This window comes from Heterocephalus glaber, unplaced genomic scaffold, assembly GCF_053883595.1.
Source record: "Heterocephalus glaber isolate CG9 unplaced genomic scaffold, H.glaber_assembly_v1.0 deba00001523, whole genome shotgun sequence".
Lineage (NCBI taxonomy): Eukaryota > Metazoa > Chordata > Mammalia > Rodentia > Bathyergidae > Heterocephalus > Heterocephalus glaber.
In genome coordinates this window covers 2,008,445-2,023,818 of record NW_028258327.1, presented here as the reverse complement: position 1 = coordinate 2,023,818, position 15,374 = coordinate 2,008,445, and the positions used below count along the sequence as shown (strand labels likewise).

At 39.6% G+C, this 15,374-nt stretch overlaps 1 protein-coding gene across 2 annotated transcripts in view; it reads right to left on the bottom strand.

Annotated features, from left to right (window-relative positions):
* Window positions 1–15,374, bottom strand: part of Prep (prolyl endopeptidase) — a 116,229-nt gene that overhangs the window by 42,449 nt on the left and 58,406 nt on the right. For both annotated transcript variants that reach the window (XM_004875077.4, XM_087187922.1), the window contains 2 exons: window positions 4,699–4,890; window positions 345–542 (listed from right to left, as the gene is read on the bottom strand). In XM_004875077.4, the coding sequence (XP_004875134.1) occupies window positions 345–542; window positions 4,699–4,890 (390 nt within the window). The remainder of the gene's footprint in view (window positions 1–344; window positions 543–4,698; window positions 4,891–15,374) is intronic.

Here is a 15,374-nt window from a genome sequence, read left to right as displayed (position 1 = left end):
GTACTTCTTCTAATCTGCACTGTGTCCTTGTGGAGACAGACCAAAGGCTGATCTAAAGTTATATGTGCTGGTGCTAATTTATTAATCAACTTAGAACAATAGTTGTTCCTGCCGTAAAACAACAGAGAATTAGAATATACAATTAGTGCAAGTGCAGTTCTAGGCATTTTTATATTTTTCTTTTGTTTCTGACCACCTGTTTTACTCTTATATTCCCATTAAGTGATTTTGGCTATAATACAGCCTATTTAATTTACAAAATGTAACATTACATTTCCACTTCCCAAAAGAAACCCAACATCAGTCTGATTTTTAAAGTAAACAGCAGTAGTGAAACGACTCACCTGGAGATAGAAAGGAAGTGAACTGATAGAAGATCTCCGTGTCCTTCTTCTGCCCACTGTACCCCACGACACTGCCGACATCGAGTGGGAAGGTCTTGAGGAGAGCACCTGTGGCCAGGTCATGCAGCTGCAGGATGTTCTTTACATCATGGAGGTAGCATAACACCAGAAAGTTGGATCTGACACAAGCTACCCATTCTGGAAACAGAAGAAGAGAGAAAATCTAATGTCAACTGAAAATGAATGAAGACTCTACATTGTGCTATGCAGCAACAAGACTTGCCAAGTCATTTTGTGATCGGTTTTCATCATCTAGTTTCAGCATAATCCTTTCCTAAATGAGTGCAGCTATTATGTTCAGAGCAAACAAAACACTGTCCACCTTGAGCCAGGGGCTCTTGATGGTTGAGATAACTTGTGGGACATGATTAGCCTGCTGTTAGTCTGAATGTCTCCCATTGGCCCATGTGTTGAAGGCGTGGTCCCCAGCCTGTGGAGCTAATGGGAGGTGGCAGAACCTTTAAGTGGTGGGACTGGTGCATGAAGTTAGGTCTTCAGGGCTGTGCACTTGAAGGAGACCCTGGGATCCCGGTCACTCCTCATCCTACTGCTCTTTGCTTCTCAGTCACTGTGAGGTGAGCAGCTTTCTCCTGAGTTCCTACCATGATGTGCCACTCTACAGAGGCCCCAAAGCAACAGGGCCAACCAAGCATGAACATAAATCCACAAAACTGAGCCAAAAGAAACCTTTCTTCCTTTTAAATTGGTCTTTTGTCACAGTGACAGAAAGTTGGCTGACATACCTGCCTACATACTTCCTATACCATGCTACAGGAGATAGGGGAGGAAAAGAACAAAAACCAAATCACAAACTATGTCTGCCAGCATTGATTATTTAGAAAAAGTATATTTAAGACTTGGTGTATACTAAAAATGCTGGAAGGTGTTGAAGACACAAGTAAACGATGAGGTCACTTCTGTCCTTGAGATAACAATCATAAAAATTCAAGTAGTAAAATATAGATGAGGGTAAAGGTTGGTTGCTTGAGGACCCAAAACAAATTAGTCTCCCTAAACAAGGACTAAATTTTGTCTTAAGTACAGAGATGTGCAAATCTGGAGTGGGGGATGATGTCAGATGGGTTATCAGGGAAAAGATAGCTTTCCAGGGGATGAGGTGATAGAAGGACAGGTGAGTCAAGAAATGAAGGGGAAGGGGAAGACACAGGAAAGACTATGAATGAATCTTCAATAAATGAACAGCAAGGAGGGCAGGAAGGAGGAAGACTGGTAAAGAAAACAAGAGATCCATGTTCAAGAAGAAAAAGCTTTTAAATTCAGAGAGAGGTGACACTGCTAGTAGTTACTGATGGGACATTTGGAGAGCCAGTTGGAAGGGAGTTTAGTCTCAACTGCCCAGCCAGTTTGACAGAATGGTGCCATAAAGACATCAATTAAAGGATTTTTATACATGTCAGTTGGACACAGAAGAACAAAGGTCTACAGAAAGATGGAGGGATATGAGTACAAACACTGTTGCAATGAACCAGGGAGAACACACGATAAAGCCTGGTCAGAAGAGGAGAGAAATGCAAGGTAGTTCGTAAGAATGCCCAGGGCTTGAGGACTGGGGGAATATGGAGAGGAAGACAGACAAGGGAGTTCTCCTCAATGCCCAGGGCAGCAACCTATGGTAACAGTGCTGAGTAAACAGGCAGACAGAGGCGAGTGAGGGGGTGGGGTTAAGAGGGGTACCAAAGGGCAGGTACAGAGGTCAGGGTGAGGCAAGGACAAAGTGAGGGATGCTGTACCAGATGGAAGTAAGGGCAGCCCAAACACGTTAAAAAGACAAGCTGCTCTTGGGTGTCATGGTGGGGTCTTGATATTGCTCATTTTCATAACCAAGAAACTAGTAGTTCGCACTATAACGCTGTCAATTATCTACATGAACGGGGGGACTCAGGATCACCAGCACCTGTCTTGATTCGATCAGAGAACTTGGACAGTGAACTCTTCCTAAAGTGAAGATACAAAGAAGTCTTCTATCTGATGGTAACTTTCTCGTTCTCTAAAGTTGTGCGTGTGTGTGTGTGCTTTAAGAGTCCCTCAATCAAGCAATATATTTCACATGGCTTAATGTTCTAAAAAGAAAAAGTATGGGAGAAAATTGTAGTAAATTACAGCTGTCAAAGAATAATCAATCTGTGTTAACTACGAGTACATCAGAATTATAAAACAGACACAGTGAATAATAAAAGGACAAGGAGATTTGTGGACTGTCATTAATAAAAGCTCTGACTTTACAGCTGTACTTTATGACTCATCTCTAGTTTTTATTCTCAATAGGGCATTGTGTCAATGACATAAAGCAAATTCAACTGTACTTCTCTTACAACTGATGAGCTCTACTGAATATTGAAGGTTTCTTCTTTCTAGACAAAGAATATATAACCTTTAAGAAGGAAGGCTATAAAAATATATCAACCCCCCCACCAATCTCTAAGCATCAATTTGCATTTTGTTAGAGCTACAAATGAGACAGGATGTTACCTTAAGGGATAGTTACCCAAACCCCTTTCAGCTTTAAATGGAAGAAAATTCCAATGCCTTGGAAAATATTTACAACATCCATGTGGCTCCCTCTATAACGATCACAGTTCCAACTTGACATGCATCTGAAAAATATCAGGGCCTTTACGTGAAGACGTGTGCCACCAAAGTCTCATTTGGATACATCAGTGTGGTCAATGCAGGTGGAGCGGTCCTGGGTGTCCCGGGCCTTACGGAGGACATTTCTGCTGCAGTGTGAACAGAGCCATCAGGCTCTCAATGTGACTATGAAGATGTTGGAGGAAATGATTCCAAACCTGTTCCATGGCTCATGGATCCTTCCTCCAAATCAAAAACGGGTCAGAGAGTAAGAAAAGTTTTGAGAAGACAGTTGAGGACATTCCTTGGGAAGAGCTCCTGCCATGCTGTAAGTCTCCCTCCTTGCTGGGTTGAGGGTTATTCTCCCCTGAGAGAGACAAAGGACTGGCCCCTGATAGAAACCTGAGAAAAGACAGGGACCATAACTGGAAATCTAGAAGGCAGAAGGCCAGCTGAGGAACTGAGGCAGAAACTAGGACAGCCAGCTGCTTCAGGGCCCCAGAGGTGAATTTTGCAGGGAAGAGATGGCAGTGGAGGATGTCTTGGGTCCTGTCCAGTAGGACTGGCTGGAGGGGCTGCAGATCTCAGTACAAAAGGAGGGAGGGGAGCAGTCAGGTACTTGGAGACTGAGGAGAATTTCAAGCAAATTAGTGCTCCCTTCAGAGACAAAGGAACTACAGAGACAAGGGCCTGGAAGGAAGTACCCAAAGGAAGCTGTTACCCTGGGAGACACAGCTGTCATCATCTGCTGACCACTCCAAGCAATGCCAGTGTTAAATACCTGCCAGGCACAGAGAACACATTGCTCAGAGCCGGGGAGGAAGAGTCCCTTAGTGGTCCAGGTCATGAACCAAAACAGCCGCTTTAATTCACTGAAGAACTTGCTGCAGGAGTGCTTCTGCTGAGCCAGGACCACTCTGCAGGCTGGGTATGTGTTTTCTCCAATTATGTACCATGCACCTTTGCATTTATGAATGGTCCTAGATTTTATCCTCATTCAACCCATCACCAGAAGTTTACCACCAACAAGTAAACTCATGGAAGATACTGACTTCTCCTTTTGTGTAAAAAAGTTGCAAAACCAGTGAGGCTTATTCTAATCAAATTCAACTTTAGAATAATAATTTATAAACCAGCATGTCAATTTTGGAAAAAATCAGAGAAAACAGATGAAAGGGACCTTAAGGCATCATCAAACACATCAAATACAGGTTCTCAAGAGTACTAAAAGCAGTGACTGCAATGGTTTTCAATTAAGTCTGACATTAGCCTATTCTCTCTTCTAATAAGAAGACTGTAAGTTCATCCTCAGATCTACAACAAGGAGATGAAAGCAGCCAGAGGTTATTCAAAAGCTTAAATCTAAGGCTTATGAATCTAAATGGTTTTAAGAATAAAATATCAGTGGCTATTATCAGACAATAAGCATACAAGGACAACTGCTACTTGTTTTTGAAAAGCAGTACCTTTTAAAGTCTGAATCCTTCACAATTGTATGAAGACTCTGCATTTCCACATGATATTGTATGTTACAAAGATGTCATGTAGTGAGGATTTGGATGCACCATTTAGACATCTCAGTGCTAATAACAGAAAGCCAAAGGTTCTTCACCTTATAAGCCGTCACTAGAGAATGAAATGGACCAACTTGTTGGCTTTCTCACCAAAAACAAAAACACCATTTTCAAGTAACCTGTAATCTTACCTAAGACATCTTTCTCGTGCTCAGGAACAAGCACTTTCCACTTAGACTCATCAGGATCTGTGAAGTCAATGTTGATCAGACGATAGTTGGGAGAACGGCGATTCGTCTTGAATGTGAACACTGACCCCTCATTGGTCACATAGTCATATTCTCCTTCAAAATTGTCAATCAGCTTTACCCACTTCAAGATTCCTGGGAAGAGACCAAGTATTCCTGTTATTATAGACAGCTAAGTGAGGTAGAAATATTACAGGCAGTAAAACAGGGCTAGGCCCTTGAGAGAGTCAATACAAAAAATGAAAACACATTACAACTGCACCTGGAGATGCATCTGTTGGAGACCAGGACTCAAGATAAAGACAAAATGACCAGGCCTGTGTACTTCCCCAAGGGATAAGTGGTAACACTTGGCCCAGTAAAGTCTAGATAGATATCAGTCACTCTGGTGGATGACTAAGACCTACAGATCCATCCCTTTCTAAAAAAGTTCTTTGTTCTTTCCATATATACTTGCTATGTGACCTGCCTCCCCACTGAATCAATATTACCTAAGCAGCTATACCTGCAATCTTATTGGTTGATCATAGATTTGACCCACTTTGTATCCATCTAGTGATTTTGTACCCACCTTGTGATTTTGCGCTACAAAACTTCCCTTGTGGAGACCTTGGCAACCCACTCAGGGCCCCTCTTGTCTCTCAGGAGTTAAAAATCTCTCCTTCTCAAATATTTCCTACTCTAAATCTCCACTGTTCCTTAGAATTCAATCTTCAATTTTGGGGAACATGAACTCAGAGTATCTGACATCTAGCAGGTTGGGAGTTATATTATTTCCCCTACATAATTTGGAGGTCCTCTACCACTGTCACCTCCGAGATGTTAAAATTGGTGTGGGTTTATATGTAGAGAGGGGAGGGTAGAGCTCTTCTATCTATAGAACACAAAGCAGAGATGATATTTGGAAACTCTAAGGGATGAGAAAGAGCAAGGACCAGTTGTGGATGAATTATGGTTTTTAAAAGATGCTGAAGTGGCCCAAAAAACACTGGCAATGTGGAAAAACTGAAGGACCTCTCCCCTAGGCCCCTGCTTCATGTAATCTGCCAAATCCTCTCCCATTGGAGTCTCAAATCTGAGCACTTCTCCCTACTCTGTCCATCACACTGTGCCACATTTTCACTGTCACAGGCCTGGCCTACAGCAGTGGCTCTCAACTTGGAGTCAACTGAACTTCTGTCCACAAGGGACATTTGGAAATGTCTAGGGACATTTCTGGCTGTCAGACTTGGGTGTGAGGGTTGCTACTGGCATCTAGTGGGTAGAGGTCAGGGATGCTGCTAAACACGCTACAGTGCACAGTACGGCACACAACACAGCAGCAGTCAGCTCAGACTATTAACTGTGCCAATTCTGAGAAGACCCGGGCTACAGCACTGGTTTTGTGCCTACTCTTTGCACTGCCACTCTCGCTTTTCTCAGTACAGCAGCCACCAGTGTCTCAGTATGTTGCTTGACTTGGTCCACGGTGGTGCCCTCACAATCTTTCAATGACTTCCCCTTGACACATCCAAAACACTCAGCTTTCCCACCAAGTTGTGTGACCTTGAGCAATCACTTTATCCCCTGCTGTCTCATTTTTCTCAACTAGAAACTAAGAATACAAAGAAAATGTAGAAATTATTATGGAAATGACTACTGGTACCTATTCGCTAATAAAAATGCACCAAAAATATTTCAAGTAGTTAGAATTAAGTCTAATAAGATCTGTATTTAAAAAAATTCCTAGCTATCCTACATTCTAGCAATAATGAGGAGGACCTCGCTTACAGTAGAAGCAAACTTAATAGGTACCTAGAACTGCATCTAATGTGAACTGTGTAGTCTATATGAAAACACATCTAAATACATTCTAAGAAAAATTAAAAATAAAAACAAAAGAACCTTAGGAAGTAGAAACATCTACCATGTCCCTACACGGAAGACCCAATATTTCAAACAATATTCCAAATAATCCTAGAGGAAATGAATAAATTTAACACAATACCAATCAAAATGCAAATGAAAGTTTTAGGGAATGTGACTTAATTCTAAAATTCATCTGGAAGAACAAACACATAGACAGTCGGTGCATTTCTCCTGACACAGAGGAAGCGGTGCCATGCTCTTATGAAACCCTCCCCTCCACAGGTTAGCACCAGCCTGACTTCCACAGCAATTTCCTCACTTTTCTTTGTATTTTTTTCTACCTGTATGTGCACCCATATACCCTACAATCTAATTCTACAACATTTTTGAACTTTATATATAATGAAATCATATAACATGTACTCTTTTGCATACAACTTGTATTTTTTTCACTGGGCATGTAAGATTATTCATTCATTCTTTAGTTATTGGCACTGAATTGTGGCTGCCGGATTATGCTCAAAAAATATACGTATGATTTCAGTTCTTTTACATTTGCTGAGAAAAGCTTTGTGGCCTATATTAAAAAAAAATTTTTTTTAATGTTCTGTGCTATGGTTTGTGTTTAGATGCCCCCCAAAGCCTCATGCAGGTGAGGTGGGACTTTCTTTCTCAGAGGCTGTTGAATCTGGAATGTGTGATGCTCGGGTTAAGGATGTGGGATTACTAAACCACTACATGTGAGTGTTTAATTTGGCATCGCCCTAATCCTGGTAGTCAGAATAAGATAAAAGGAGCAGAAAGATGCTGTTAAACACCTCTGTTGCCTTTGCTACCTTGTGTGGGCCATGTAGTTTCTCCTCTGTGATATCTGTTTGTTACCCCTGTCTTGGAGCCAGCTGATTATGGACTGAAATCTCTATGAACTGTGAGCCAAATAAACCCCTTCCCTTCCAACTTTGGGTGTTGGGTATTTTGTCTCAGCAAGGAGAGAAAAGTAACTAACACATTCTGTATGTAACTATAAAGAGTATGTGTCTTGCAATCATCAGGTGTGCAATGCTAAATATGCCTATTAGATCATTTGTTAATCACACTGTTCAAATCTTCTATGTATTTGCTGATTTTTTGCCATTTGTTCTATTAGTCACAGAAAAGTTCTGTTAAAAAATGTCCTCCAATTTTGAGTTTGTCTGTTTTTACTCGTGTCTATTCACTGTTGCTTCCTATATTTTAAAATTGTGCTATTGAACATATTCAAAATTATGACACAAAGACTGACTTGAACCTTTTATGATTATCAAGTTTTGTTCCTAATAATGCTTTGAAGTCTACTTTGATATTAAGGTAGACAGAGATATATCATTCCCATAGTAGTATCTTAAATCAGCTATTAATCATTTTCTCATTATTTCTGTGAAGTCTTCAAATAGACATTTCTCCCTAGGTTTTTCTAGTTCACTTGTCTTGATTAAAAGTTTATCATTTCTGGAAGGAGTTTGTTCTTCATGTCCAATAACTCCTATTTTTCCACATTTGCTGTATTTTAGGTCTTTTAAAATTTACATCTTATTTTATTAACTCTCTGCAGCTGTGTCTAATCTCGTTAACCTAATAGCTAAATTTTTGTTAATGATCATATTCTTTACTTCTACACGTTTTACTTAGTCCTTTTCCAAATGTCTCACTGTTTACAACATCTTGTTTCTTTCTTATGTTTCTAAGCTTCTCCAATATTTCACAGTAGCACTGCACTGATTGTGTGTGTGTGGTACTGGGAAATGAACTCAGGGCCTTCTCACTGCGCTACAACCCCAGTTGCCTAGGCTGGGCTGAAACGCGTGATCCTTCTGCTTCAGAGTCCCAGAACATCAAGACTGCAGGTGTATGCTACCACACCCGACTTATTTATCTTTTATTTTTTTTGGTACTGGGGATCAAACTCGGGTCCTTGCGCTTGGGCAGCAGGCGGCGAAACCACTGAGCTAAATCCCCGGCTTATTTATCTTTTAAAAGCATATTTAACACTCTTGCTGGTGCTTCTTCCTTATGCTGGCCAATTTTCTTGTCTGATTTTGCCTTTTGCAAAACCACTGATTTCCCATGACATACTCTCCCTGGGACTTCTTGCATGCCTGGGTTGAAGTGGCTCTCTCTAGGGAAGATTGGTACTCACCTCTGCTCGCCTCTTGGAATACAACCAACCAAGAACACTTAAACTCTTGGTATGAGGATTTTTGGACTTCACAGGCACAAGTGAACCAATGTGCACCCCTGTGAAGGTCAGTCTCTCTCCAGCTTTAAGAGGAAAATTCAACAGCCTGTGTCCCACACCCCTCCAGGCAAGTTTCCTTACTGTACACTGCACTCTCCAGCCTCACCATAGGCAGAGTGACCCTGCCTTGAGTGTACTTTTCGTCAGATTCTTCACCATGGAGAACCCAGGCTTTATCTCCCATCCCCCTCGCCCCAGCAAAGACATCTAGGACCATTCAGCTTCCATTCCAGGACTTCTGCTTTCATTCTATTTTTGGTTTCTATGGTTTCCTTTCTTGTGTGTCAAATTAGCAATGTATTCAGAAAGATGCTTTATAAATGTTTTATAGCATTTTAGTTGTTTCAACTGGGAGGTTATTCAGAGTGTATGTATAATCTGCCAAAGCCCCAGAAACAGATTCCTTACAATTAAGTCTCATAAAAGGTTAAACTCTGCATCTGAGTTACAATTACATATTTTCTTTCAGTGACAAACAGCAAACCTCAAAAGACTACTCAGCAGGCGATCCACTCATAGGTAAGTGCATCTTACTTCACATAAATACTGCTTTACAAAAACCATTTCTTGAAAAGAATACCACCTAAGTAAAATATTACCTCACAATTCAAAATTTGAAGATAATCAGAGAGTTCCATTTGTTGATGAGAAGGAAGAAACAATTTTCTGGACTGTGACATTTGTAGACACAAAATCTTAGCTCGGTAATATGTCAGGTCCTGTAAATATCTGCTTTATAGTAAATCATTTCCTGATGTGAAACCTTTATTTCACAAAGTAACCATCTTGTGGTTTCTGCCTAAAAAGGTCTCGTAACCAGTGGTATTTATTATGACCCTTCCCCACCCAAAGTCACCACAGCTTGCACCAGGGGCAAAATGCAGTAGCAATTTCTGCAGCTCTGCTGCATATACAGGTGAGCCTTAAGAGGTAGCAGTTAAGTAACCAAGTTCCAATGGACACCAAAATTTTAAAGAGGTTTGTGGTCATTTTCTTTCACTAAATTCTAAAGCATTAACCTTAGCCATAAATACATACTGTGAGTCAGAAGCTCATTCAGAATAAGGAATGTGGCTGGATTAAATCTAGCCATAAAATTTGAAAAATAATTCAAAATATAGGGCTCTGCAGGGCAGAATGATTTACATGGAGGTTCATGGAATCCTTTTGCTCTCCTGAATCCTTACTCTGGCCTTTGGCAGAGAAATAATTCACAGAAAAAGGTATTTCAGCTGAACAACAGCGATCATTCATTTTTGCTACTCACAAGTGAGAACCCTGTTGATTTAAATGGGAAATGAGAAAATTACTTTTTAAAAAGGAGTTGTGGCTTAACTCTTTAACCCATTCACTTTCTGTTCATTTGTTCTGAGGCTGTTTTGTCTGGGAGTCGTGTTATTCACTCCAAAACCAGCAGAATTCAATTCCCAAACCTCTCCACATTAAAGTTGAAATTGCTTTTTATAAGCCTGTTTCTTGGCAGGGACTGATTTGTTTACTGAGATTAGCTTACAATAAATCCTCTTCTGCTTTTCCTAGAACAAAGACATACTTTCATTCTTTTCTTTGGAAATCATCAATGATATTAACTACATTTCATAGAAAATGTTGAGTATGCTCTCTAACAATAGGAACTAAGGTGCTTTTATACTTTACAAAAGCTACATGGGATTCACGTGTTGTAGACAACAAATTCAAGGCTTGGTAGCGAGGCTGAGGGGGTCAGAAGCTGCTGTCCTCTGGCCTGAAGGACTTCCTTCCATCTCTTCCTGCCACACGGTAACAGCTGGAACACAGGCTGGATCATGCTGGCCTGGACTGGTGTCTTTAAATGGCATTGGGAAAGCTAGTTGGGCTCACAGCCTCAGTTTCCTGGGGAGGAGAGAGTGATTTGTGTTCCTGAGAGGCTGCTGAGAAAAGTGAATGAAAAAAATCTACATTTGTAGCTCAGAGCCTGACACACAGGAAACGCTTACACACACAAACAACCCCAGATAAATCTGGTGTCCTTTGACAAAAATTAACTGAATGTGATGCCTCTGAACAGAACAGTTTGCTAATAGTGAAATTTAAAAAGCTAATTGGCATCTTCTATGGCCATTTTCCTGCAAAAAAGTCCTTATATCACTCATTTTAAAATTAGTAAAAGAAGAAGTCTGGGGGTGTAGCTTAGTGTGAAGGCCCTGTGTTCCATTTCTACTACTGAAAAAAAATTAGTATAAATACTAATTTTAACACCGGTATTTTGTCTTTTACATCAAATTTCATGTTTTACTTATTTTCCTATGGCCTTTTGGTGTTCCAATTCTTTTTCTTCTCCTTCTGCTTTTTTTTTTTTTTTAATTGCATTCCCATTCTGAAACACATAATTATTTTCTGCCAATTTCCTCTTTTCTTATGGAAGCTCTCCTCCCCTATTGGTCTGGCTTTCAACCTTCAGATAATTTTGCTAAGCTGTGGACAACTCATTTAGTTACAGTTCCTCAACGGTGTATTCCATTTCCAGCATAATCCCCAAGGATGCCCAGCCCCACTAGGTATGAACAATGGAGCAACAGTCATCTGTCTGATAAATGCTGAGTTTCCTTTTACGGTTATTTGTTAGCAAGCAGTGTAGATTAATTTATGCAGGAAAGGCCGATTTTCTTTAATTACATGAAAGGATTAAAATGCAAAATACTAAAAACATCATCAATCTGAAATGATCAAACTTGTAGCAACAGCAGAAAAAGCAAAGATACAGCTTAGTGAAAGTCTGAGCAAAGTACAGAGTGTGCTCAGATTTCCTTCCAAAAACCAGTATGTTACCACCTTTGCTCTCCAAACCCTGCACAATCTCTGTGACCAAGCAGAGACTTTGGAAGGGCCACTGAAGGATGCCTATGTGGTACAATGCTATTAAGTTACTAGCAACAAGGATGTCAGACTTACAATTCTCTTCATATAACAAGTGTTTCTTAAGGATTCTATTTAAAAACCTCTGGCACCATTTAAAATCTATTCAGAATAAGGTCAGCTCCTTTTTTCAGAATAAGGTCAGCTCCTTATTTTTTCCAATAAAGTATCTGACCTATAGAAAAATGAAAGACTCAGAAAGAAAAGTAAACATATACAAGATAGGAAACAGAGAAGGGAAAGGAAGAGTTTAGAGTTTTCAAACTTCAGAAATGCCCTGCCTCTGAACTGGATTTGTGCACTGGGTCACACAGTCCCTTGGACAAGCCCTGGAAGGCTGCGTGACAATCTCCATGTCCACTCTTCCATAGGCAGGGCCCCCAGAGGGCAGGAATCATGCTGCCACCACCTTCGTCATCAGACAGAGCACCAGGCTCAGAGGGGGGCATTGATACACGTCCACTTCCCATCTAAATCCGCAGAGTCCTAAATTTCGGACTGAGACACAACTATGACACTTGTTCTAAACAATTGTTTATATCCCAAACGTAACAAAAGGAACCAAATTTAAATTTTAAAGGCGTTAACAGCATCTTGTACTTTTCTAATATAAATGTTTAGTAACATACCCCTAAGTTAAATACATTTATATAATTGTAAACATATTTATATTTTTAAGATATAAGTTGACTTAAGTGTTAAAGTACATATTTAGAGGCTCTCATATTTGGGAGAAAAGATCAGCTCTGAGGCCTAATATTTAACTATAAGGTAGAAAATATGAGGAAATTTATTCTAAATTTAGTCTAAATGTATGAAGCAATTTCATATATTGAAAATAGGATTATAGCAAACTTATTAAAGTATGTTTATATATGTATAAAATATATATTATAAATATAGTTCAAAAGAAAGTTTTGATTTAGGAAAGTACAAAAAAATATAACTAAGAAAATCAAGAGAATTTTTTTGCAAGGTTCAAAATGATTAATTTCAATAAATCTTCAGATATCAATCACTTGAAGAATCAGAGAAGTTGAGACTCAGCTGTCTCTTTTACTACAGAATAAAATATCACACTTCCTTGGTGTCCTTATCATAATTTGATACCTCTTCACCTTTAATTTTTAAAAAGCTACAGAAAAAGAAAAGCAGAAAAATCTTCTGCTCATAGAATGAATGAATATATATATATATATGACTGAAAGGAATAGGATCTGTAAGCCAACGTTCTCAGGGTTTAACAGAGGATAAAAATTTACTAATAGTAATAATAATAAACCTAGGAGGCCACAGGGGTAAAGATTCAAAATGTTCACACATAAATTAACAGGGACAGAGGGAGGATGACTTATTAGGCAGGGACACTGGACACAAAGGTCCCTTCAGGGATCAGTGCAGTCATCTGAAACAAGCTGGTGCACATCAACCATGAGACCACCAGGCATGGTCCTAGTACAGTGGTGGTGAATTTATGGCATATGTGACACAGCAGGCTGTTTGCTATCACTGAAAGCTCTAAAAGGTTTGCCATCACTATCTAGGAGCTGGGGACTCCCCAGAGAGAAAGATGGACAAGGTCCCTGGGATCCTACAGCTCACAGATCCTTATCCTAAGTGTTTTTGTATGGAGACAGCAGGAAATCACATGAGGGAAGGAGACAAAGCAACAACGTGAAGAGTACCAAAACAGCACCGGGCAGCCTGGGAACCCCAGAGGCAGAAGTGCTGCTTCTTCCAAAGCAAGATGACAGCAACTCCCACCATGTTTCTTTGACAGCCAGTGGAAATAAGGCAAAAGATTCCTTGCAGAGGACTTGTTAACTGTTCTGAAGAGTTGAAAAATTACAGAAACATCCAAGGCCCAGATGACAGGCACGATGTCATCTACACAGGGGTGTACAAGGTGGGTCATGGGAACAGCCTGCTCAGAAACAGTGGGGAAGGGCAGCAACCGCAGCTACTAGGGAAGGATGTGATCCAGTCTGTAACAAATATCTTATTCTTATTCTTAATAGGAGGACTGCAAATGTGAATGGTGGAAGTGAGGTTCTCCAAAGAGAAGCAGAGGTCCCAGAAGAGACACCACTCTAAGGCAGCAAGCAGGATGGTCAACAAGGGAAAGACCAGCAATTCAAATTTATAAGACAAAATGAATCCACTTCTGCAGAGATCTCATTTAACTCTCAAGAATTGTTTTTGGTTTTTTTTTTGGTACCAGGGATTGAACTCAGGACCTTGCACTTGTAAAGCAGGCATGGTGCCACTGAGCTAAATACCCGGCCCAAGATCTTTTCCATCCTATATTTGTATGGTTTTGTTCTCCCTATATGCTTTTTCTACAATATAGCTGCTACATTCTGGTTGAAAACTGAGTTGGATAAGAACCAAATCAAATCCAATGTTTAGGTTCAATGTTGACCTTTGGGGAAATCTGATTTGGTTCTCATCCAATTTGCTTTGCGATGAAAATCATGGAAAGAATTGAGTTCATGAACAGAGGTACCACTGTATTGAATTGCTCCTGGCCACTTTTTTGTACTTCTCATTTAAAAATGCACATGGGTAGGAGGTATTCTTGGGAGATAAAGATGATAGAAATGCTAGAAAAGAGCCACGTAAGTGGAATTATTTTAAGGAATGCAATTCTGAAATGTCTTAATAAAGAATTAACTTATATGAAAAATACTGATAATTCTACTTGCCTTTGAGGAAAAAAAAAGATTTAAATTAAAGTAGAAAGGCTTTAAGATTATTAAAAGGAATACAGATGTCAGTAATATAAAAGTAGAGGTTTCTTAATATTGGCTTTAATTTTCAGTCACCAGTCATTCTTTACTAACTTATCCAACATTAAAGTTAACTAGTGCATTTAAGTTAAATGTTACTTATCTTTCTTCTCAGTTTAAAAGGATAACAAAACTGGGGGAACAAGTAAGGAAACAGCAAGAAGAAGGTAGTCACTTTTACCAACTGGCCATGTAAACCCTTGAATTTTCAATTATTAACCTGCACAATCAGGTCTTTTCCCTCATGGTCTCCACTGAAGGCAAAGATATCTATGTTTTTTATATTTAAAGGACTCCTTTGATTATGAATTTGGCTTTGCAGAAGCAAGTTGACACTAAAATCTGTATTTAGAGTAGTTTTGACAATTAAGATAAAAAGTTTTAAAAAGATACCCTCAACCTACTTTTCTGTGTTACCTAAAACCAAAGTGCAGTAATTCCAAATATTCCCCTCTCAAAGGAAGAAAAAAAAAAGGAAAAAGGAAATAATGAAAGATGGAAAACTAGAGAATACCAGGAATCCTGCTAGTCCTTTCTATGCATTTTCATTATTACTTTTAATTCCCCATTTGCAGACATGGAAATCTTGAGAGGGAAAAACTACTTTACCAAGGTTACCAACTATTTGGTTGTAGAACTGAGATTATAATTCAAAACTGATTTAAAGCTTTGTACTTACTGTCCTAAGACATCTAAATGAAATAAAGAGACTAAGCAATTTTAATCATGACTATTTCCACCTGCTGCCTCCCTCTTGAGAGACTAAATTTACTGAAACTCTTCACTAGTTACATATACACAGTAGAGTCATC